The sequence below is a fragment of the Orcinus orca genome, chromosome 1 (assembly GCF_937001465.1).
Source record: "Orcinus orca chromosome 1, mOrcOrc1.1, whole genome shotgun sequence".
NCBI classification, from domain to species: domain Eukaryota; kingdom Metazoa; phylum Chordata; class Mammalia; order Artiodactyla; family Delphinidae; genus Orcinus; species Orcinus orca.
Window position 1 is genome coordinate 187,112,716 of NC_064559.1, and position 24,318 is coordinate 187,137,033.

Consider the following 24,318-nt stretch of genomic DNA (forward strand, 5'->3'; position numbering starts at 1 on the left):
ATCGCATATCAGGATAAATTACATATGGATCAAAGACTTAAGTGTGAAAATAAGGCCATAAAAGTGCTAAGAGAACATTTGGAAGATTTATAAACTCAAAGTGGGAAAGGCCTTTATAACCATGACTCAAAATACAAAAGCCATAAAAGAAAAGATTGATACATTTAATTACATAAAGATAAAACAAAATTCTGTATGGCAGAAAAGATCACAAAAAGGCAAAAGACAAATAACAACATGGCAAAAATGTCTATTAGAGAAAGGGCAATCTCCATAATATACACCAAGCTTCTAAGAAATTGGCACAGTAACCGAAGATAAAATAAGACAAAGGATAGCTCACAGAAAGAGAAATACAAATGTCCCTTATCATATGAAAGGATGTTCAACCTCAGCCATAAAAATATAAATGCAAATTAAAACTATACTCTAACACAACCTTGTAAAGCAATTACACTCCAGTAAAGATGTGAAAAAAAAAAATAAAACTACACTGATGTTTCATTTTTCCTCTCTCAAATGAGCAAAAAAATCCAAACATTTGATAATATTGATAAGACTGTGGGAAAGCAGGCACTTTCAATCTTTACTGGCAAGAATATAAATTGGTATGACCCCATGGCAGGCGATTTGGCAACAGTTCTCAAAATTATGAATGCATATATTCTCTTACCAAGCAAGTTCACTTCTGGGAATTTATCCTACAGGTATACTGGTACATGATCAAAGTGACACATGTACATAGTTATTCACTGCAGCACTGTTTGGAATAGCAAAAGACTAGAAAAATGTCCGTCAGTAGGGGAGGACAGTCAGATGGAAGATGGCTATGATACATACATGACACATATGATACATGATACACATAGTTAAGTTTTTTTAAAAAAGGGAAGGAACAGGGACTTCCCTGGTGGTCCAGTGGTAAAGAATCCGCCTTCCAATGCAGGGGATGCGGGTTCGATCCCTGGTCAGGGAACTAAAATCCCACATGCCGAGGGGCAACTAAGCCCGTGTGCTACAACAACTGAGCTCGCACACCTCAACGAGAGAGCCGGCCTGCTGCAAACTACAGAGCCAATGCACCCGGAGCCTATGCGCCACAACTAGAGAGAGAAAACCCGCATGCCACAACGAAGAGCCCACACCGCAACGAAAGATCCTGCACACCTCAACGAAGACCCCACGTGCCACAACTAAGACCCAACGCAGCCAAAAAAATAAATTTTAAAAATAATAAAAAATTTTTAAAAAGCAAGGAACAGAGTATATGTGTGTGTGTGTGTGTATACACACACAAAATACAAGGGAATAAAGCAGAAACTCTGGGAAGGATTAACAAGAAACCAGGATGATGGTTGCCAGTTGGAGGCAAGGTGGGACCTGGGAGACAGAGGCAAAGATGGAAGGGAAACTTTATATGGTATACTTTTTTAATATTTTGAGGTTTTTTTTAATTTTTAAAAATTATTTATTTATTTATTTTTGGCTACGTTGGATCTTTGTTGCCGCACGCAGGCTTTCTTTAGTTGCAGCAAGTGCGGGCTACTCTTCGTTTCGGTGCACAGGCTTCTCATTGTGGTGGCTTCTCTTGTTTCAGAGCACAGGCTCTAGGCGCGTGGGCTTCAGTAGTTGTGGCACGCGGGCTCAGTAGTTGTGGCACGTGGGCTCAGTAGTTGTGGCTCACAGGCTCTAGAGCGCAGGTTCAGTAGTTGTGGCACATGGGCTTAGTTGCTCTGCGGCATGTGGGAATCTTCCCGGACCAGGGCTCGAACCCGTGTCCCCTGCATTGGCAGGCAGATTCTTAACCACTGTGCCACCAGGGAAGTCCCAGTATTTTGAGTTTGAATCATATGAATATATACTCAAAAATAAAAATTTTAAAGTGTGTCAAACAAGTGGGTGAAATATTAACTATCAGTCTCATATTTAGCCAGATCTAGGTTGTAATTCAAGATTAAGATATCTTGGGAGCTCTCAGAGTAATGATATTCTGTGTCTACTTAAGTCAAGATTCATGTGATACATGAACAAGTGACAAGATGACATTCCATTATGAAATGTTAAGAGGTTGTATTTCTTGGGAGAAAAAGAGAGAGAGACAGAGAGAACAACCAAGCTACTGCCAGATGAACAAACAGCTACACTATTGCAATTGCCAATCTGCTTACTGGTCTGAACACAGTGATGATGACAGGAATGGGAAGGAAGGAAAAGATACAAATGTCTTGAATGGGAAATAAATCCATGGGTCTTGATGGCTGATTGAAAAATCTTACTACATATTTTCAGAAAGCCCCACAGTAGTCCCCAGAGCTCTTATAATTCTTATTCGATTTGCCTAATTGTACCAAAGTGTACCACGATTTGTAATTGGCTGTGGAAGGCTAGAGAGACATAAAAAGAACACAGCGATTTTAAAAACATAGGTGTTTAGTAGTATCACTAACAGAAATTAAGAAGCCAGGAGGAAGAAAGCCAGGTTAGAGAAAAAGCAATGACTTAGGTTTTAAGTACACGGGGTTTGATGTGAGTGGGAAATCAGGTAGCCGTGGCCAGAGGGCCACGGGAAATGCTAGTCTGAAGTTTAAGAGGGGAAGTCAGACTTGAAGGTGGAGACGTGGGAGATATTTGCAAATAGAGATGAAGGGGCTCAGAGGAAATCCGGGCTGAGGAAAGAACCAGGAGGACTGTGCCGACCGTGGAGCAGAATGGGGAAGAGAAGCCAGAGTTATAGTCAGAGAATTACAGGGAGAATCAGGAGAGCATGTGGCATGTACACGGAGGGTGGGGAGCTTTAAGAAGCAGTGAAGGGGTCAACACGGTGAGAAATGAAAGGGCCACAGCAATAATAATAGTAGCAATGTGCACTGTCTCCTGAATCCTGACACACAACAACCTATCAGGTAGATGGTATTGCTAGCCCCATCTTACAGAAAAGGGTATTAACCCGGGGAATCCCCTGGTGGTCCAATGGTTAGGACTTCCTAGGACTCTGTGCTCTCACTGCTGAGAGCCAAGGTTCAATCCCTGGCTGGGGAACTAAAATCCCATAAGCCGCAGCAAGGCCAAAAAAAAAAGGGGGGGGGTGGGCAGATATTAACCCAGACAGTGACTCCAAAGCTGCAGGATGTAACTGATGAGCTATACTCCTTGAACAATGTCTCAGGGAGAGCTGGGAGATCAGAGTTCTAACACTAGTTCTACCACTAAATTAGCTATATGTCCATGGACAAGTAACTTTCCCTTTCTAAGTTTTATTTCCTTCTCTGCAAATTGAGGGTATTGGTCTAGATAAACTCCAGCTCTTATGTAAATTTGAGTCTTTGATTAAAGCAGAATGGAAGAAATACATACACAAGATAGGCAATGAATTAAAAACTTAGCCATAATTGAACAGGGAGACCTGGCCAAGAAAATCAGAATGTTGAATGTTTTATACAGTGACTTTTCAAGCAATAAACCCATACTCTGATACATAAAATCTATAATTGCAAAACTCTACTTTTTATCTATATATTTAAGTCAGGTATAACATCAAGAATTAAAATTTTTCATACCTGGAAATTTATAAATGCTGCTCTTGAAACCCTGCTAAGTTGATTGAATGGAGTAAAAAAAGGGAAGATTCCAAGTCTGTGTATGAAGGATTGTCCTGTAGAGACAGAAAAGAGCGATTTACAATGAACTGTTGTAATAAGAGACAGAAACATCTGCTAAGGTACATAATAAATATTTATTCAAATAAATTATAAGGGAGCATTTATCAGGTATCATTTTTTAGCATACAAAAATAGATCATCTGGCACAGAATATTAGCTGACGGGAATCTTATCCACCTATCTATCTACCTATTTATAACCCAAAACTTAAAATTAAAATCTGCAAGAAAAGATTTCCAAAATTAAATTATGGCAAACTGAAAGCAAACATACTTTTTTAACTTTGAGAATAAAATAAACTTCTTAAGACAACAGCTATTCAAAGGCAGGCCAATAGATGAAATACCAAGACAGCAACATATGTTCTATTACTCTTTTCCTGCAAGTGGCATCAATATGATTTGCAAGAAAACCAAACAGAATAGCTTTAAAGATTCAACTTGAAAAGTTAAACATTTCTTTAAAACTCTATGGTTAAGAGGGAAGTGGGGGAAAAAAGTCCTACTACATATGTTCAGAAAGCCGCACTGCAGTCACCCAGATCTATCATTCAATTTGCCAGATTGTACTACAGTGTACCACAATTTGCGAGAGGAGCTGCAACAACGTGTATTAAAAATGTTTCAGTTTCTACTATATTCCAAACCTTTTTCATTACCAAAAAAAAAAAAATCTGTTCAACTATTTTGTTCATTGACCATGAAGTTTTGTTAATGTAGTGGCTGTTAAAGCTTTATGTCCATAGGTAGTGGAAAAATGAATTTAATGCTTTTTAAATCAATGAATTAAGCTAAGAATTCCCACCAAAATAATTCTGACTAAATTAATGAAATCACTTTTTAAAATAATGTTTTTTTCTGATTATAAAAGTATTATATACTTACAGAAAATTTTAAAAATACAGGGAGATATAAAGAAGAAAACAAAATGAAATAACTTTTAAATGAGCATCCTGAAAACACCACCAGAGAAAAGAGAACTGCTCAAATATACTTCAGTTAGTAAAACAAATGCATCAGCTATCCACCCATGAGGAGGTCGAAATTCTGGCAACTTAAACCATTCAAAACACTGCTATTTAAAACACTGACCTAGAAGTTTACAAAAAAATTTTTTTGAACAGCAACCAAAAGAGAAAATAGCCAAGATGATCTGAGTATTCCATAAAGTGTCATGTGATTTCCTCTTATGATTGGCAAAGTTTATTTAAGAAGAAACAAGTCCCACAGTCTTTATATGTGGGAAGAACGGGAGATTTAAAAAAAATTTATCTTTTAATTTTTTTTTTTTTTGATGTTGGAGGTAGGAGTTTATTAATTAATTTTTGCTGTGTTGGGTCTTCGTTTCTATGAGAGAGCTTTCTCTAGTTGTGGCAAGCGGGGGCCAGTCTTCATCGCGGTGCGCGGGCCTCTCACTATGGCGGCCTCTCTCGTTGCGGAGCACAGGCTCCAGACGCGCAGGCTCAGTAGTTGTGGCTCACGGGCCTAGTTGCTCCGCGGCATGTGGGATCCTCCCAGACCAGGGCTTGAACCCGTGTCCCCTGCATTAGCAGGCAGATTCTCAACCACTGTGCCACCAGGGAAGCCCCTAAATTTTGTTTTTTAAACAAAGGGATGAAAAACAAACTAAGAGCAAAAGGTGATGGAGTTGGGAAGCAGCAAACCTCTTACAGTGGTTTATCAACACTTTTTATGTGTTTACATTTAAAGTACAGCAAAGAATAGAATTGGCTATGAAAAGGATTTTAAGAAATACCCATAATTAAAACAGCAGGATCTAATTTAGGGGTAAACTAGGATTCTGTACTCGGAGGAACAAAACAAATAACTTTTTTTTTTAACAACTTTATTGGAGTATAATTGCTTTACAATGGTGTGTTAGTTTCTGCTTTATAAAAAGCAAATAACTTTTGAGAACAACTCCTCCCGACCCTAAAAGCTCATCTACCCCAGTGAGCGAGGAGGGCACTTAGTAAAGGGTATTCACTTTGATAGCTTTAATGTCACTATTTCAACAATGCTACTTAAGAGCACTAACTAGCACTGTGCAGTGTACTGGGTCTGTACAGTGGCAAGCAAAATTAATTCTGAGGCTTTTTAAGAGAATTGACTTCTGAACATTGTCTGTACCCAAAACAGTTTATGCATACTTGATGAAATGTCAGTTTTAGCGATAACCAAGTTCTACCCTGGCAGAAATTAGTTAAGAGTAGATTTGTGTATTAACCCCCAGCATCCTTTCTAACTTCCTTGTGGAAAATTAAAAAGACCATTTCCCAGACTCCTTTACAGTTAGTTTCCCCACGTGAAATGGGGCCCATCTATCAATGTTCTTCCGTGAGATTTGGAGGCAGAAATGAGGTGGGAGCCACCTTTCTGCTGCTCTGGCTGTTAATGCTGGCAAGCACATTTATGGAAACATTGGGTTTTTCTGCAGCATTCCAGTGTCCAGAGCCTCATGGTTGTCAAGAGACAAGTTTGGTGGAGACAGCCGTGACTAGCTGGTGGGTGTTAAGGGGCAGTTTCAGAATAGCAATTTCTTGACCCTTGAATTGCAGTGAGCAGTGTCATCTGGAACTCAGAAGTGCCAGTGGTGGCCTCCCGATTCCCTCCCTTGGAGGCCCTGTTTGGCAGTCTGGTCCTGGGAATAATTTCTGAAGGCCCAGCCCAGAGCCCACTCCTCTCAGCCTTTCCAATGATTCTGCAAACGAATTAAGATGCTAGAGCGGTTGCTCTTTCCTGCAACTAGGCCCAGATGACATATTAGCACATCAGTTGCCTCAAAATGTAAGCAGAAGGGTGATTAGTCTGTGGGCAGCAGTACTGGGCAGTGTGCTTGCCGGTACAGGCTCTGGAATCAGACTGCCTAGGTGCAAATTCTGGCTCTGCCACACATTAACCTCCCTGGGAAGTTAACCTCCCTGTGCCTTAGTTTCTTCATCTGTAAAATGGGACTAGTAATAATACCTATACCTTCTAGAGTTATGCGACACAGTAAATGAAAAGATAATCTAAGTAAAGTGCTTACAACAGTGGCTGTCTTATAACAAGCCCCTGAGAGATGTTAGCTATTATTAGAGTAATAATAGTAATCACTATTATTAATTATGCAGGCCACTTTAAAACACTACTTTAACTGAGCAGGAAATGTAAACATTTTAGAATTTTATTACCACACATTTTCTTGTAGCCTAAAGAATGCTTACTTATACAAAAGTGGACACAGAAAAAATTTGACTGGTTCCCATATTTGTATACTCAGAGAGAGTGATCATTTCAAAACCACAGTGTACGTGAGGATAGCAAACCTCTACTCTAACTAGTCAATTAATTAGTTACTCTAACTAGTTATTGGAGACCTCACCCTAAGGGTTATTTTTTTTTTCAACTGAAGTATAGTTGATTTACAATGCTGTGTTAGTTTCTGCTGTACAGCAAAGTGATTCAGTTATACATACACATATATTCATTCTTTTTTAGATTCTTTTCTCATATAGGTTATCACAGAATATTGAGTAGAGTTCCCGTGCTATACACTAGGTCCTTGTTGGTTATCTATCTTATATATAGTAGTGTGTGTGTGTTTATCCCAAGCTTCTGATTTATCCCTCCCCCCCTCCACATTGCCCCTTTGGTAACCATAAGTTTGTTTTGGATATCTTTAAGTCTGTTTCTGTTTTGTAAATAAATTCATTTGTTTCTTTTTTAAAAAAATTAGATTCCACATATCAGTGATATCATATGATATTTGTCTTTCTCTGTCTGTCTTACTTCACTTACTATGATAATCTCTATGTCCATCCATGTAGCTGCAAATGGCATTATTTCATTCTTTTTTATGGCTGAGTAATATTCCATTGTATATATGTACCACATCTTCTTTATCCATTCCTCTGTCGATGGACATTTAGGTTGCTTCCATGTCTTGGCTACTGTAATTAGTGCTGCAATGAACATTGGGGTGCATGTATCCTTTCGGATCATGTTTTTCTCTGGGAGTGGGACTGCTGGATCATATGGTAGTTCTATTTTTAGTTTTTTAAGGAACCTCCATACTATTCTTCATAGTAGTTGTACCAATTTACATTCTCACCAACAGTGTGGAAGAGTTATTCTTTAGAAACAATTTTTGTCATTTTCCCATTTCAAATGTTACCTCATTAATTATACTCTATGAACCAGGGTGTTTGTTACTTGGGTTTTTTTTCAGCTTCATTTAGATATAACTGACAAATAAAATTGTAAGATATTTAAAGTGTACATTGTGGTATACATATATATTGTGAAAGGATTCCTCCCATCTAGTTAATTAATACATCCACCACCTTAGATATTTATCTTTTTTGTTGTTGTTGTTTGGTGAGAACATTTAAGTTCTACTCCCTCAGCAAATTTCAATTATACAATACAGTGTTATCAACTATAGTCACCATGTTATACATTAGATTCTCAGACCTTGTTCATCTTATAGCTGAAAGTTTGTGCCTTTTTACCAACCTCACCCTACTCCCCCTACCCTCCAGTCCCTGACAACTACTTTCCTACTCTCTGCTTCTATGAATTGGACTTTCATTTTTCAGATTTCACATATAAGTGATAACATGCAATATCTGTGTTTCCCTGTCTGGCTTAATTCACTTAGCATAATAAACCCTCCAGGTCCATCCATGTTGTCACAAATGACAGGATTTCTTTTTTGTCATGGCTGAATATTATTCCAGTATATATACAATCATATTATATATATATAATAATATATATATCACATCTTATTCATCCATTCATCCATTAACAGACAATTAGGTTGTTGTGTTATTCAAAACTTAGGTTGTTTTTAAAATGTTATCACAGAGGAGGTTTCATAAGAATGAGATGTGTATAAGATTTGCAATCTCAAAGTTTAAAATTTAATGTTTAGGCTTAGAATACTATTCTAATTTACATATTAAGAAGGTCATAGATAAAATGATGGCCTGGTTTGGTTTGCAGAAGTGTCCTCTGATGATAAAAAATATATTGTAGATTTTGGAATAAAGCTTCCCCCAAATATTCTGAAATTGTAAGAACCTTGTGTTGCGCCTTATCCAACAATGCCAGTGAGATAGAAGGACCTGAAGCCTAAACAAAGGTGTTTGTTATACCCTCGACAGTTCAGATGCTGCTGAGAGTCCAGGACTCAAAGCAGTGCAGATTTCCTGAAGGGTTAGGAAAACAACTGAAAGAAAGCAACTTCATCCTTGATTCGGTAGTTAGGTTTACACTGTTCTGAACTTCATAGAGCTATACATATTTTCTCTTCCGTTTTTTTTTTTTTTGTTTTTTTTGCGGTACGAGGTCCTCTCACTGCTGTGGCCTCTCCCATTAAGGAGCACAGGCTCCGGACGCGCAGGCTCAGCGGCCATGGCTCACGGGCCCAGCCGCTCCGCGGCATGTGGGATCTTCCCAGACCAGGGCACGAACCCGCGTCCCCTGCATCGGCAGGCGGACTCCCAACCACTGCGCCATCAGGGAAGCCCCTCTCTTCCTTTTTTTTAAGAAAAAATCTTTTAATTCTATTTTCATGAGGTCAGATATTCAAACTGAAATGTGAAATGTATTCATTCAATACCTATTTATTGAGCATCTGCTCTATGCCAGGCTATCCCTGGCCCTGGGAACACAAAGATGATGACATGTCAAAGATCAGTGCTCTAGAACAACTCAATGTCTATCAGCAGAGAGAGAGAGTCAGAGAAAGAGAGAGAAAGAAAATACTCCTAGTAGAAGTAAACTATAAAACCAAGGAAGCAAATGACTTTGCCTGGGAGTGTCCACAAAAGTTTCCAAAAGGCAGAACCGTCGAGTCTTGAAGGATGAGTAAAAGTTCATACATGAAAAAGAGGACAAAGGGCATTCTCAACAGAAACACCAAGGGCAAAGGCACAGACAGGTATGAAGCAGCATGACCTCTTCAAAAAAAGTGTGCTATGACTAGAGACTCAGGGTCTGTGGAGGGGCAGTGGAAGATGAACGGAGAACAGTATGTAGGTGCCAGATCCTGAAGCCCCTCCACTTTTGTAGGTTTGGGGCACTTTTGAAGGATTTTAAGAAGAGTGACATGGTTATAGGTCCACCAATGACTAGCTATGTGACTTAGTCAAGTTGCTTAATTCTAAGCATCAGTTTCCTTTTTGTAAAGTGGGGATATTGACTGTTAAGAGGCTCTAAGGAAGTCTGTTAAGAGGATTACATAAGATAATAGCTAAGATAAATGAGATTAACAGCAATAAGAAATAAATTAAGACAAAAAGCAATAAGCACATGAAAATATGTTTAGCCTCAGTAGTCATTAGGGAAATGCAAGTAAAAATCATAATGAGATACGACTTCACACCCGCTAGGATGACTACAACACACACACACACACACACACACATGAAAATAACAAGTGTTGGCCACGATGTCGAGAAATCAGAACCTTCATGTACTGCTGGTTGGAATGTAAAATGGTACACCCATTTTGGAAAACAGTCTGGCAGTTCCTAAATGATTAAACACAGAGTTACCAAAGGACTCTGCAATTCCACTCCTAGGTATATGTCCAAGAGAAATGAAAATAGGTCTCCACAGAAACTTGTATACAAATGTTTATAGCAGCATTATTCATAATAGTGAAAGAGTGGAAACAACCCAAATGTCCGTCAACATTTGGGAAAATGGATAAACAAAATGTGGTAGATCTATACAATGGAATGTTATTCAGCCATAAAAAGGAAAGAAGAACTGATTACCTGCTACAACATGGATGAACCTTAAAAACCTCAAGCTAAGTGAAAGAAGCAAGTCACTAAAGACCATATATTTTATGATTTCATTTATATGAAATATCCAGAATCGGCAGATGAAACAGACAGACAGTAGGTTAGTGGTTGTCGGGGGATAGGGAGATGCAGGAATGGGGAATGACTATTAATGGATATGGAGTTTCTGTATGCAGTGGTGAAAGTGTTCTATAATTAGAGGGTAGTGATGGTTGCACAACTTTGTGAATACACTAAAAAGCACTGAATTGTACACTTTCAAAGGATGAATTTTATGGTATATGTTATATCTTAATAAAACTAAATAGCTAATATTTGAATGTTTACTAGGCACAGTACTAAGCATTTTACACTCATTATCTTATTTCAGTCCTCACAATAGCCTCATGAGGCAACTGCTGCTGTGATTCACATTGCATAGATCAAGAATTGGAGGCACAGAGAAATGAAAAGAAAATCTTCTCCAAGACTGCGCAATGAGCAGCTGAACAGAGATTGGAATTCAGGCTGACTGACCCCAAACCAAAGCACTCATAAGTCTCGCACTTTTCTTCTGACCATAATGTATGCAAAATGCCTAGCACAATACCTAGCATGCAGTTAGGGCTCAATAAATATAAGGTATTATTGTTATGATGATCCAATTTGTATACCCAGAAGAAAACCTGAGACAGCATGGAGGAAGAGAAACAGTGGGAGAGGCAGGGCCAGCGAGATCATTTTAAAGGCTTGATGCAGTTGTCAAAGCAAGAAATGGAGAGGAACTAAATTAAGGCAGAGGACAGTGAATAACAGAAGTGATAACAGGAACCTTTGCAAGAAAATAGGAATTGTCCTATAAATTGGGATCAGTTACAACTTCATAATACTCCAAAGCATTAACATAACCTGCATTCATAATTGTACTCGAGTCACCAGGAAAGGTTTAAGTTATTCTCAAAATATGTGGTTAAGGGGCTTCCCTAATGGCGCAGCGGTTGAGAGTCCGCCTGCCGATGCAGGGGACACGGGTTCGTGCCCCGGTCTGGGAAGATCCCACATGCTGCGGAGCGGCTAGGCCCGTGAGCCATGGCCGCTGAGCCTGCGCGTCCGGAGCCTGTGCTCCGCAACGGGAGAGGCCACAACAGTGACAGGCCCACGTACCACAAAAAAAAAAAAGTGATTAAGTCATGGAAACGGGTAATATGTTTCAAATTTTCTTTTCAGTAGATTGACCTTATAAGTTGAAACAGCTAGTTGTCCTAGTTCATGTAGATAGTCCAAATACAATTTGAAACATTTAAAATATCTATAAGAGTTTATATCTATATATATAGATATATATTTTTTATATATAAATATATATATTTATATATATATAAATAAATATATATATTTATTTATATATATATTTATATCTAGAATATTAAAGAATTAATGATTCCCATCAAGTTCAAAGATCTTTAAAGGTGGGTGAAAAAGACAATACATATTTTAGAAACCATTAAGTGCAAAGGTCCTTGGAACAGAAGGAAAAGACATGAATTTCCACAAGCAGACGAAAGATTTAGGTAATGAGTGTAACTCCAATTAAGGTTGTGGGATAGAAGACCATCTTTATAAAGGCATATTGTTTTTTTTTTAAAAGGAATTTTGCCTTTTAAAACAAAAAATTATTTATTTATTTATGGCTGTGTTGGGTCTTCGTTTCTGTGCGAGGGCTTTCTCTAGTTGTGGCAAGTGGGGGCCACTCCTCATCGCGGTGCGCGGGCCTCTCACTAATGCAGCCTCTCTTGCTGCAGAGCACAGGCTCCAGACGCCGCGCAGGCTCAGTAATTGTGGCTCACGGGGCTAGTTGCTCCGCGGCATGTGGGATCTTCCCAGACCAGGGCTTGAACCCATGTCCCCTGCACTGGCAGGCAGATTCTCAACCACTGCGCCACGAGGGAAGCCCAAGGCACATAGTTTTTAACTAAGAATTTAGTGGGTCCCATCAGGGTCACCAACACAAATCTCACTAGCCTTCTTAGCATAAATCTCTGGCCCATAAGGAACTTCAGCAAACTGGCATGGTAACTATATGGATAAATATCTTTTAACACTGGAGAGATTCAGAATTAAGTATAAAAGTATTTAAGAAAATCAAAACCATATTTGGGAAAGTCTCAATGAGAAGATGGTATTTAAAGTAAAGACCAAAGGAGGTGAGAGAGAGTCATTTGGGCACCTGGAGGAAGGGTGTTCCAGGCAGATGGGACGGCAAGTGCAAAGGCTCTGAGGTGAAGCAGGCAAGGAGGATTGTAGGAACATCAAGGAGGGCTGGGGAGAGCAATGAGAGATAGAGTCAGAAAGCAAGGACAGATTGTGAGGCAGGTAGGACATCATGGGACCAGTTCCTGTAGGACTTTGTAGACTACCTAGGGGCCTTTGGCTTTTGGTCTGAGTAAGATGGGGAGCCACTGAAGATGGGGAGCCACTGACCAATTCTGAGCAAAGAAGTGACAAAAACTTCCCTCAAGGGGATCAAAAAGCTTGCACCAAATCCTTTAAATATTATAACATATAGTTTAGTCACTGAAGAGGTTGAGCCTCTTAGATGTAAATTCCATTTTATCTAGAAAATAAGATTTAAATGATATAGGATGAATCAAGTATTACCCTATCTTACAAACTTTGGGCTCAAACCATCAACAGCAGAGCTGGTGATTTCAAGGCCATGAGATAAAGTCTGGCAGAGGGCCGTCTTTCATGGGGTTGGAAATTTACATGACTTGGAAGAAGCCTAGGTCCTCATGATGCCTCCTTCTGACCTTTTACAGCCAAACCCAAACATGCCCATTTGGCCAAGGGTGGCAGGTTAGATTCTCACTTCCCATTTACTGCTTGTGTGGCCAGAGGGGCTCCCAGGAATAAAGATATCTGATCCCCGGCTATCAGTGAAGGGCTCTTCTTGTTCCAGGGGTGTCACAAACCCAACCATACCTGAGGCTTGGGGAAGATTACAGAAGTTTGAGCCTTGGTTCTTCTGCTGAGGATTTTAGACTCGTTTCTGATAAAGATCAGTTAAGGTCTTTAGAGCACGGTAGCAATATGACTTGCTTACTGGAAGACTCTGGAGGTGACTTTAGGAGGAAATAAAGAGCAAGAACAGGAGGCAAGGGCGCTGGAAGGCTGCCACCAGTCACCTGGCTTAAGGCTTAAATGCTTAATGCGTTTCCTCACCTAGAAAGTGGAAAAAGCATCAGCCTGACTGGGTGGTTGTTTTATGTGAAATAATTCATATAGGCGAAAGCACTCCATTGACTAAAGTTCTGCAAATATAAACGTTTATTAAGAACAAATAATACTGACGTGGGTAGTTTAAAAGCCCAATAGGTGAGAATCTACCGCTTCCAAACACGTCTTGGACTAAACCTAACACGATGTTATATGTCTACGATATCTCAATTTAAAAGAGAAAAAAGAAAAGGGAGGAGAAAAAAAACACGCCTTTGAACGATACAGAGCCTGGCTACTGACACAATAATAAATAAGCGCATTTGAAGGGGAAGGAGCCAAACCGCTATTAACTTAAAAAAGATGCCGTCTGCATAGGTAAGAGGTGCGTCTGTGTGGGTCCGTCATAAAACAATAATTATAGCACAATATTTGTTAGGTATAGTAAGTCTGCCTTGGATTCTAAGCTCGGATCTGTCGCATCACGATATAAAACCAAAGGATGAAGGATGTACGGAGAAACTCGGACCACTGCCCAGGCAGCCACCTTCCCGAGGAAGCGCCCGGGGCCGAAGGGGTGAAGCCCCAGACTCGGCCGCCCCATCCCGCGGGCTATCCATCACTCGCCGCGCAGCCCGAGCCCGGCCGGCCGCCGACCCTCTGGGAGTCCGCGGCGCCCGACGGCTCCAGACACGCCCGGCACCGGCCCCGCGCCGCCTTCCAGCCGCTGCCGCCAGGAGGCTCCGCGCGCCTTCCCGCCTTTCCCCGCGCCGCGGCCGAGCCGAGCCGGGCGGCCAGGCGGGCGCGGCGCTCGGCGGGGGCGGCCGGGCGGGCGCGGGCGGCGACGGCGCGGCCATTGTCCCGCTGCCCCTCCCGGGAGCGCAGGCGGGCAGGGCCGGGCGGCTGGGCAGGCGGGGCGACCGCGCAGTCCGGGAACCGGTGCGCCCCGCCGCCGGCCGCCTCTCCTCGCCGGCCGCCGTCCCGAGGCCGGGTCCTTTGCGCCGGCCGGCCGCGCCTCCTTTGTGACCGTCTCCAGACCCTCGGAGCCGGCGCACCGCCGCCACTGCGCCCGGGGCTGCAAATGGCGCCCGCTCGCCTCTGCGCCTCCCGCCGCTCTCCCGGCCCGGGGACGTCTGGGGGGCGCCGCACCCGGGCCGCATCCCGCCGCTGCCGCCGCCCGGTGCCAGAGCCCGCGGCGCCTTAGCCCGCGCCCCCGCCCGCAGCGAAGCTCGCGGGCCCGTCCCGGGCTGCCCCGACGCCCCGCCCGCCCTCCGCTCGCGCCGCGCGCAGCCACTTACCGCGGGCCGAGGCGCACCGGCGGGTCGCGTGCGCGGGCCGGGGTAAGATTCCCGGTTCTCGGCAGGGGAAATACCCCCTTTCGAAGCCGTTCCTTTGCGCCCTAAAACAAGTAGCCCCAACGTGAGAGAAACAAAAGGTATTTGCTGACGTGGGCGTTGGACAGAAACGCCCGAGGGCTGGGGACACAATTAAAGGGGCAACGCACAGATTTCAGGCACCAACCAGCAGCTTCGCCCACTCCCCTGCCCTTGCCTACACCCTGCTGCACCCTCCAGAGGCACTGGGGTGCCCGGATCCCCTAGCAGTTGACTACAGAGTCATTATTTAGTCAGGAGCTTAAATTTTAAATTGTACTTTACGTTGGGAAAGGCGCCTCCGGAGGGCAGAAGGGCTGGATTTCTAGGATCTGGGGAATTTGGTTTAGGAAAGAGGGAGGGACTTAGGCGTGCCCACAATTACTGTGTAAGTACATGTGACATTATTGTACTTAAGTTTAGCAACGTCAAATGGAAGAGATCTGCACAGAATTTTTCCCTTTATTGAAGCACTCGTTTTAGTCGGGGATAACCTTTTCTAAATCTCTACAGGTCACAAGCATTTTCTTTGAAGAGGATAACCCAAGGAGCTGAGATAAGAGAAAATAACTCTTGGTTAAGTTCAGAGAAAATATAAAACTAGTAAGAATAGCAGGTTTTGTGTTTTCAAATACAAAAATTAATTGTATATCAAGCCTTCTGATATAGTTATGTCCCTAATATTTAGGGTTCTGACGTCAGGTTATATATTTGCTAAAATCTTAAGTCACTGAATTTTCATTGTTACTATGGAAACAATTCTATAAACTAAATTAGTTTTCTAGTTCTTTATGTTGGGGTCAGGTACTGAAACGTACTGTGATATAGTAAAACTGAAAAAAAGACTCACATTTTCAAAACATTTAGTTTTTGATGGATTTCTCTCTTATGTCATACTCAGTTATACTGGACAAAGTTTATTACTTTGGTTTGATCATAATTAGCTATGCGTTTGGAGGATCATACTCTCTACTAGAAGGATACAAAATATTCACAACTATCTCTTAATGTCACTTCTGTATTACTCTTGAATTGTTTTCCTATTTAGTTGCATGTCCTCACATTCTGAACAGGTAATTGAAAACGTGTTTGAAAGCCACTTGGTATCAGGAGTGTTGGATGTACTCAAACTCTTTTGCTAGCATCCGCATTGAGAATTCTCCCAGAAAGACCTGGGCATTGTTATAGCCAAAGGGTTTTTTTGATTTGTTTTGTTTTTTTAGCCTTAATTAATTAAAACATGCAAAAGAATTCTACAAACTTGTTCCTCAAGAGAGCACATCAGATGGGTGATAAACTCTTTGTTTCAAGGAAGAAGTAATGGGAATTTTTTTCCCTCAACTTCCCCCTCTAGCTTCTGAAACTCATTTATATATTTGGAGAATTCCTTACGTTATGAGTAATTGGTAGGAGGTGGAATTTGCCTTCTGCAACAGAATCTGGAAATGCCAGTGACTTGCTTTCCCAGAATCCCCTGTGGCTAAGACAATGGCCAGGATCTATACTTTGATAATCGGATGCACCCACCAGGGACTTTGAAGAGGGAGCTGTAAGAAACAGGAAACTCAAAGAATCTTTTCTGACAGTGGTGATAGTTGCAGCAAGATAGTATCTCCAGGTGCCACAGTGGCAGTGCCGCTAGTGGCAGTATCCACTGTCCAGTTCCAGTGCTATCAGTGGCACCAGCTGCCATGGCTCTGCTGAGAGCAGTGTTGGTATCCTCACCAGACCAGTTCTGTGGTATGACTTGGCTATTGTTTCTGCCTGGTTAGCATAGGCTCCAATCCCTGTGCTTTGCTCTTCCTGTGATTCTGTGAACTTTTAATACATTCATTTCTGTTTAGATCAGCCAAGGCCAGTCTCTGTGCAACTAAGAACTCTAACTAGTACAAAATGTTAAAAGGCATTTGGACATATGGCCTGAAGCTTAATAGATAAAATTGTTGGAGGTAAAATGTTATCATCAATGTTGTATAGATGGGAATTAAAACCATGAATATAGATAGAAAAGAGAATATGAAGTAAGAGAAGAAACTAAGAACCAAGCATCTCCAGCTTCATCATCTAGTGGCTGGCTAGAGGAAGGTGAAATTGCAAATGAGTCTAAAAAGTGACTAGAGTAGAAGGAAGAGATGTGGGATAGTGTGGTGTTACAGAAACTAGAAGAGAGTAATTCAAGAAGGGAGAATTGGACAATAGTGTTAAATACTTCTCTTAGCAGTCTAAGAGAAAAAGTCTATTAGATCTAACAACTTGGAAATCATTGACGTCAGAGAACATTATTAAGCTTGAAAGAAGGGAGCAAAATCCAGATTATCGGACTACGTGGGGATGAAGAAATAGAGATGGTGAGAATAGACAACTCTTGAGAGATTTGGTTATAAAGGTGATATTCCAATTACTATTGCTGTGTAAAAAGCCAACCCAAACATAGTGGCATAAATCAAAGATTATTTTATTATGCTCATGGATTCCATGTGTTGCAGGAAGGTGGACCCCTTTTAGGGCCCAAGAGTGGGCTCTTGTCTAACACTCGGAAATCAATTGTCTGAGGAGACACAAGTGCTGACAAAGCAAGAGACTTTACTGGGAAGGGGCGTCCAGGTGGAGAGCAGCAGGGTAAGGGAACCCAGGAGAACAGCCCTACCACGTGGCTCCCGGTCTCAGGTTTTATGGTAATGGAGTTAGTTTCCGGGTTGTGTCTGGCCAGTCATTCTGACTCAGGGTCCTTCCTGGTGGCGCACATCACTCAGCCAAGATGGATTCCAATGAGAAGGATTCTGGGAGGTTGGTAGGAGATATGGACTGGCATCTCCTCTCTCTTTTTGACCTTTCCCGAATTCTTCTGGTTGGTGGTAGCTTGTTAGTTCCACATTCCTTACCAGGACCTCCTGTTGTAAGATAACTCAAGCAAGTGGTTACTACCTTGTCTGGCCAGAGGGCGGTTTCAGTCAGTGGTTCCCCTAACACATGGGTCAAGAATTTGGCAAGTCACAGCAGAGATGGCTTGTCTCTGTTCCACAATGTCTGGAGTCTCAGCTGGGAAGACTCAAATGGCTGAGGGTGACTTGAACTGCTGGGAACTGGAATCACCTGGAGGTTTCTTCACTGACAGATCTAGTACCAAGGCTGGTGTAGCCGAAATTCAGCCTCTGTACCCTGGTACTGAATTGAATCTTGGAGACAGAATTTTGGGTGAAGTAGAAAAGAATAGGTTTATTGCTTTGCCAAGCAAAGGGGACCTCAGAGGGATAATGCCCTCAAAACTGTGTGTCCCGAACTGGAGGAGATAGTGAGGAGTTTCACAGTAATGGTTCAAAGAGGAGGGTATGATCAGCTTGTGGACATTCTTCTGATTGGTTGGTGGTGAGGCAGCTGGGAGTCAGCACCATCAACCTTCTGGTTCCAACCAGAAGGGGTCTGTGTGCTTATGGACAGCATACAGTTAACTTTTTTCACCTCCTGGGGTTTTAGTATCTTCAAAACAACTCAAAAGACATTGTTATGTATAGCCCTTGAGGAGGAACCAGGACCCTGCCCCACGGCTGTACTATTGTTTCTTGATGCTCCTCCCTTGTCTCCGCATCCCCTCCCTTTCCTGATTAGCAACTGTTTGAACCTGCCCATTGGAACTCAGGGAAGATCATGGAGGCTGAATGAAGCCTATTTCCTGTAATCAAGAAATGGGGGACACAGAAAGACTTCCGTGTCCAAGAGCCCCACAGGGTCTGCTCTGTTTCACTGGGACTACTTGAAAACTAGGCGCAGCTGTCACTGTCATCTGGAGCCCTAAACATGGCCTCTTCACGTGACTTGAGCTTGCAGCATGCTGGCTGGGTTCCGAAATGGAGTGTCTCCAAGAGAGAGCATACCAAGAGGGGGTATTTCAAGAAAACTAGGAAGGAACTGCACAATCTTTTATACCCAGCTACAGAAGTTGCATTGCCTCACTTGCCATATTCCATTGGTTAAAGTAGTCACAAGCCTACCAAGATTCAAGAAGAAGGGGATATAGCTGCGATCTCTTAAGGGGAAGAATGTCAGAAAATTTGGGGCTATGTTTTAAAGCTATTCCAGGCAAAGAGACAGGATATTAGCTAGAAGGGGATATACATAAATGACTTTAAAATGTTTAATGATGATGGAAAGCATGAAGATGAGAGGGAGATACTGAATATTCAGGAGGAACAATTAATAGTGGCTGAATCTCTACAAATTCAGGGAGAAGAAGATCAAAATCTTAAATAGAGGAAGAGCCCCTAGATCAGAAAAGTGATAACACTGCTATCCCCATTGAAATTGGTGGGGCAAAGAGAAGAGTATGGATAGGTGTGTTGGTTTAAAAATGCCCACATATTCTTTGACACTGCTCCCTTCAAGAGGTAGATCCTAATTCCCCTCTGCATGAGTGTGAGCTGGACTTAGTGACTTGCTTCTAAATAATACAATAAAGCAGAAGTGATAGTGTTGGGTTTCAGAGTCTTGGTGATACAGGTGAAAGCAGCGTCCTGCTTTTTCTTTCTGTCTCGGATCAGTTGCTCTGGGAGAAGCCAACTGCCTGAGGATTCTCAGGCAGCCATGTGGAGATGAACAGAGGCTTCCTGCCAACAGCCATGTGAGTGATCCATCTTGGAGTGCATCCTCCCACCCTAGACAAGCCTTCAGCTGACTGCAGCCCCAGCTAACAGCTTGACTCTCCCTCAGGAGAGACCCTGAGCCAGAACCAACCAGCTAAGCTGCTCCTGAATTCCTGACCCTGATAAACCTTGTAAAGTCCTCAATGTTTGTTGTATTAAGCCATTAAGTTGTGGGGGTAATTTTTTATGAAACAACAGACAACTTATACAGATTGTGGTGATTAAAATTGCTACCATAACAGGGACTTCTGTGGTGGTCCAGTGGTAAAGAATCCACCTTCCAATGTAAGGGACACGGGTTTGATCCCTGGTCGGGAACTAAGATCCCACATGCCACGGGGCAACTAAGCCCGCGCGCCACAACTGCTGAGCCTGCACACCTCAACTAGAGAGAGAAAACCCACACACCACAACTAGAGAGAAGCCCACATGCTGCAATGAAGAGCCCGCGTGCCACAACAAAAAGATCCCGCATGCCACAATGAAGATCCCGCATGCCACAATGAAGACCTGACACAGCCAAAAATAAAAGTAAATAAAATAAATATTTTTTTAGAAAGTACTACCATTGGGCTTCCCTGGTGGTGCAGTGGTTAAGAATCCGCCTGCCAATGCAGGGGACACGGGTTTGAGCCCTGGTCCAGGAAGACCCCACATGTCACAGAGCAACTAAGCCCCTACACCACAACTACTGAGCCCGTGCTCTAGAGCCTGTGAGCCACGACTACTGAAGCCCATGTACCTAGAGCCCGTGCTCTGCGACAAGAGAAGCCACCGCAATGAGAAGCCTGCGCAACACAACGAAGAGTAGCCCCCCACTTACCACAACTAGAGAAAGCCCCTGCGCAGCAGGAAAGACTTAGCACAGCCAAAAATAAATAATTTTTTTTAAGTGCTACCATAACAAAAACCTAAAAATGTGACTTTGGAAATGAACAGTGGGTTGAAGCTGGAAGGACTTGTATGTAAGTGTTAGTGAAATCTTGAGCCTTTCAAAAAATAGTAGAGTCCTGGGCTTCCCTGTTGGCGCAGTGGTTGAGAATCTGCCTACCAATGTGGGGGACATGGGCTCGAGCCCTGGTCTGGGAAGATACCACATGCCGCGGATCGACTGGGCCTGTGAGCCACAATTACTGAGCCTGCACGTCTGGAGCCTGTGCTCCACAACAAGAGAGGCCACAATAGTGAGAGGCCTGCGCACCGTGCTGGAGAGTGGCCCCCTCTTGCCGCAACTGGAAAAAGCCCTTGTATAGAAACAGAGACACAACACAGCCAAAAATAAATAAATTAATTAATTAATTAAAAAAATAGTAGAGTCCTGATTGCCTTTGAGGAAGCTGTAAATGAGGACTTAAAGGAAAGTCATAAAAATCTTACTGGACATTGAAGGAGATGGTGTCCTTGTTATGTACTGGCAGAAATTTAGCAACACTGTTGCCTACTGTAAGGCAAAAAGTAGAAAATGTACCTAGTGAATTGGGTACTCTAGCTAAGGAGATTTCCAAGCAGAGTGTTGAAGAGGTCACCTGGTATCTTCTTGCCACTTGTAAAATATGAAAGAGAGAGATAAACCAAAGTAAGGACTGTTAAACAAAAGGAAACCAGAGCTTGCTGGTTTTGAAAAGTCCTAGCCTCTCCAAGTGGTAAATGATGCTAAAATTAAGAAATGGCTTCTGAGAATAGATTAAATGCCAGAAAACACAGTCTAAAGATGAAATCAAGGGAGTAGCTGTAAAAGCCTTTGTTAAGATGAAGAAAGATCTAAGGTGGTACCTCAGAGCACTCTTCAGTTGATTTTAAAAGTCCTCTAAAGATTTAAGAATGTGACTCATGGATCCTCTCAATCAAACAATAGAATTCTAAGAAGTTTAAGGGCATTGTTCCTCAGCAGAGGGCCAGGATAGAGAAGAACTTATCTTGAAGAGCTTTGTGAGGGTGGCTTTTGTTTAACAGAGTGAACCCTAAGAAGATTCACAGGAGATACACGTTTTTAAAAGACTGTTCCGAGGAACACTGCTTAGACTGAAAGAATCAAAGGCAATACAAAATGAAAAAATATCTTCTGACCCCCAAAATTCAACTAGTAGGATGCAATCTGTGCAGACTATGCAGTTGCAAACATGGACTCTCTTTCATGCAAAAGGAAGAGTGACTCAGAAGGAAGAACCAAGAGCCCAGAAGGTAGAACCAAAAGCCATGGAGGATTATCACTAGGCCTTGAGTCCTAATCAAGGAATTTCCAACATTTGCTCAGATGGATTTCAGAATTGCTATGGACCAATGATTCATTTGTTCCTGCATTTCTGCCTGTTTTGAATAGGAATGTCTATAGTGGTTATCTTATATGTACCCCCATTGCCTGTTTGCTGTGTATGAGGTAGATAACTTGTCTTTTTAGTTCATGGGTCTTCAGATCAAAAGAAGCTGTACTTGAGGAGCTGTACCTAAGGAATTACACCCTTAGGCAGATGTGGATTGGAGTGGTCAGAGACTCAATGAAATGGAATTTTTAACCAGTCCCTGAAATACGAACTGGAAATTAATGGACAGAAAGGAAGGGAGTATATTTTCTGAATTGGGGCAATGGTTTATTGATCATTGCTTCATTTGAATTCTGTTTGGCTGAGAGTGACAGAAAACCCAAAGTAACAATGGCTTAAACAAGATGGAAGTTTACTTTTCTCTCACAAAAGAATCTGGAGGTAGATTATCCAAGGCTAGTATAGAAGCTCCATTCTGTGAAGCCCTAAGGGAACCAGGCTGTTACCAACTCTCTGTTCTACCATTTCTAAAGTGTGGCCCTCATGCTCCTATTCTAAAATGGACCTCCAACTCCACATTCCAAGCAGAAGGATAGAGGAAGGGGAGAAGAGGAATAAAGGGCATGTACTTGTTGTCTCTTAAGGAAGATTATGGAACTGCCATATCACACTTTTATTTACATCCCATTGGCTAAAACTTAGTCTCATGGTCACATCTAGCTGCAAGAGAATCTAGGAAATATAACCTTTAAACAAGGTAGTAATGTGTATAGCTACATGTTCTATTACCAAAGAAGAAAGAGAGAAAAGATACCGAGGGACAGCTAATAGCCTTCTATAGTCAATATTGTTAATTGTGGATAATAGAATCCACTCTAGGTAGTTTAAACAGAAGGGGATTTATTAGGCAATATTAGATGGCTTATGAATCTCTAGGTGGTCCAGGGAATCATGTTTAATTGCTGAAAGTTCAGGACATTAGCAACCAAGAGAAACTGCCAACTGTACCACATGGCTATAGTTATAGAACTCCCAATGCTGCCTCTTCTTGATACTATGACATTAGGAATAGACAGGGCAGTCCCTGCCAGAGCTACCCCAGAAGAACCAAGTGCCTTCAGACTCTGCTTGCAAGAAGAGCTGATCTACCCATGAGTATGGCTTCTACCTCACATTTCTCATTTCGTCCTTTCCAGTCTCAAGTCGATGCATCTATTTAGTGATGAACTATATAGCTTCAGGGGAGTCTAAGAAATACAGTTTCTAGCTTTCCAGCCTATGCAGTATAAGAATGCATACTAGAAATTGGGTCATTTGTAGAGATGTGGATGGATCTAGAATCTGTCATAAGTCAGAAAGAGAAAAATATCGCATATTAATGCATATATGTGGAATCTAGAAAAAATGGTACAGATGAATCTATTTGTAGGGCAGGAATAGAGACGCAGATGTAGAGAACATGGTCACAGGGTGAGAAGGGGAGGGTGGGATGAATTGGGAGATTAGGATTGACATATATACACTACCATGTGTAAAATAGATAACTACTGGGAACCTGCTGTATAGCACAGGGAGCTCAGCTCGGTGCTCTGTGATGACCTAGATGAGTGGGATTGGGGGTGGGGGGTGGGAGGGAGGTCCAAGAGTGAGGGGATATATGTATACATATAGCTGATTCACTTCATTGTACAGCAGAAACTAACACAACATTGTAAAGCAACTATACTTCAATTAAAAAAAAAAGGAACACTATAAGGGGATTAGAAAGTATGTTTAGTGAGCCAATACACAGTATATGCAATAGTCCATCATTTTGTATACTAGTTATTCATACAACCTTCTCATAATTAAATTTCAAAAAAATCACCAGTAGCAATAAAATAGTCCCACTTAATATAATTCAACCATCATTTTAGAAAAAAAAAATTCTCGCCCTGTCTGTGAAAGGGAATACCCAATGTCTCATCAGGAACTGCATCAATTTCTGGGAAATGTTCATATCTTATCTGTTCAGTCATAATATAATATTCCTTTTTTTCTTTTTCTTTGTCTGCATTGGGTCTTCGTTGCCGTGTGCAGGTTTTCTCTAGCTGTGGCAAGCAGGGGCTACTCTTTGTTGAGGTGAGCGGGCCTCTCATTGTGGTGGCTTCTCTTGTTGCAGAGCATGGACTCTAGGCACATGGGCTTCAGTAGTTGTGGCATATGGGCTCAGTAGTTGTGGCTCATGGGCTCTAGAGCACAGGCTCAATAGTTGTGGCGCAGAGGCTCAGTTGCTCTGTGGCATGTGGGATCTTCCTGGACCAGGGATTGAACCCATGTCCCCTGCACTGGAAGGTGGGTTCTTAACCACTGCGCCACCAGGGAAGTCCCACAATATGATATTCTGTAATCAAG

General features: G+C 42.1%; 1 protein-coding gene and 1 long non-coding RNA gene across 5 annotated transcripts in view; both read left to right on the top strand.

Moving 5' to 3' along the window:
- ZBTB8OS (zinc finger and BTB domain containing 8 opposite strand) overlaps positions 1-11,091 on the top strand; it is a 71,195-nt gene extending 60,104 nt beyond the window's left edge. For 2 of the 4 annotated variants that reach the window (XM_049696432.1, XM_049696442.1), the window contains one exon: positions 10,880-11,091. In XM_049696432.1, coding sequence (XP_049552389.1) covers positions 10,880-10,969 — 90 coding nt within the window. In that variant the 3' untranslated portion in view covers positions 10,970-11,091. Of the gene's footprint in view, positions 1-10,828 lie in introns of all 4 variants that reach the window. The other 2 variants (XM_049696435.1, XM_033422279.2) reach the window with 2 other exon arrangements.
- A 3,860-nt stretch (positions 11,092-14,951) lies between these two features.
- LOC125960935 (uncharacterized) lies at positions 14,952-23,432 on the top strand. The gene is made up of 3 exons (XR_007471129.1): positions 14,952-15,414; positions 15,540-17,645; positions 19,562-23,432. It is a non-coding gene; the product is annotated as an uncharacterized LOC125960935 (long non-coding RNA).
- The last annotated feature ends 886 nt before the right edge of the window (positions 23,433-24,318 follow it).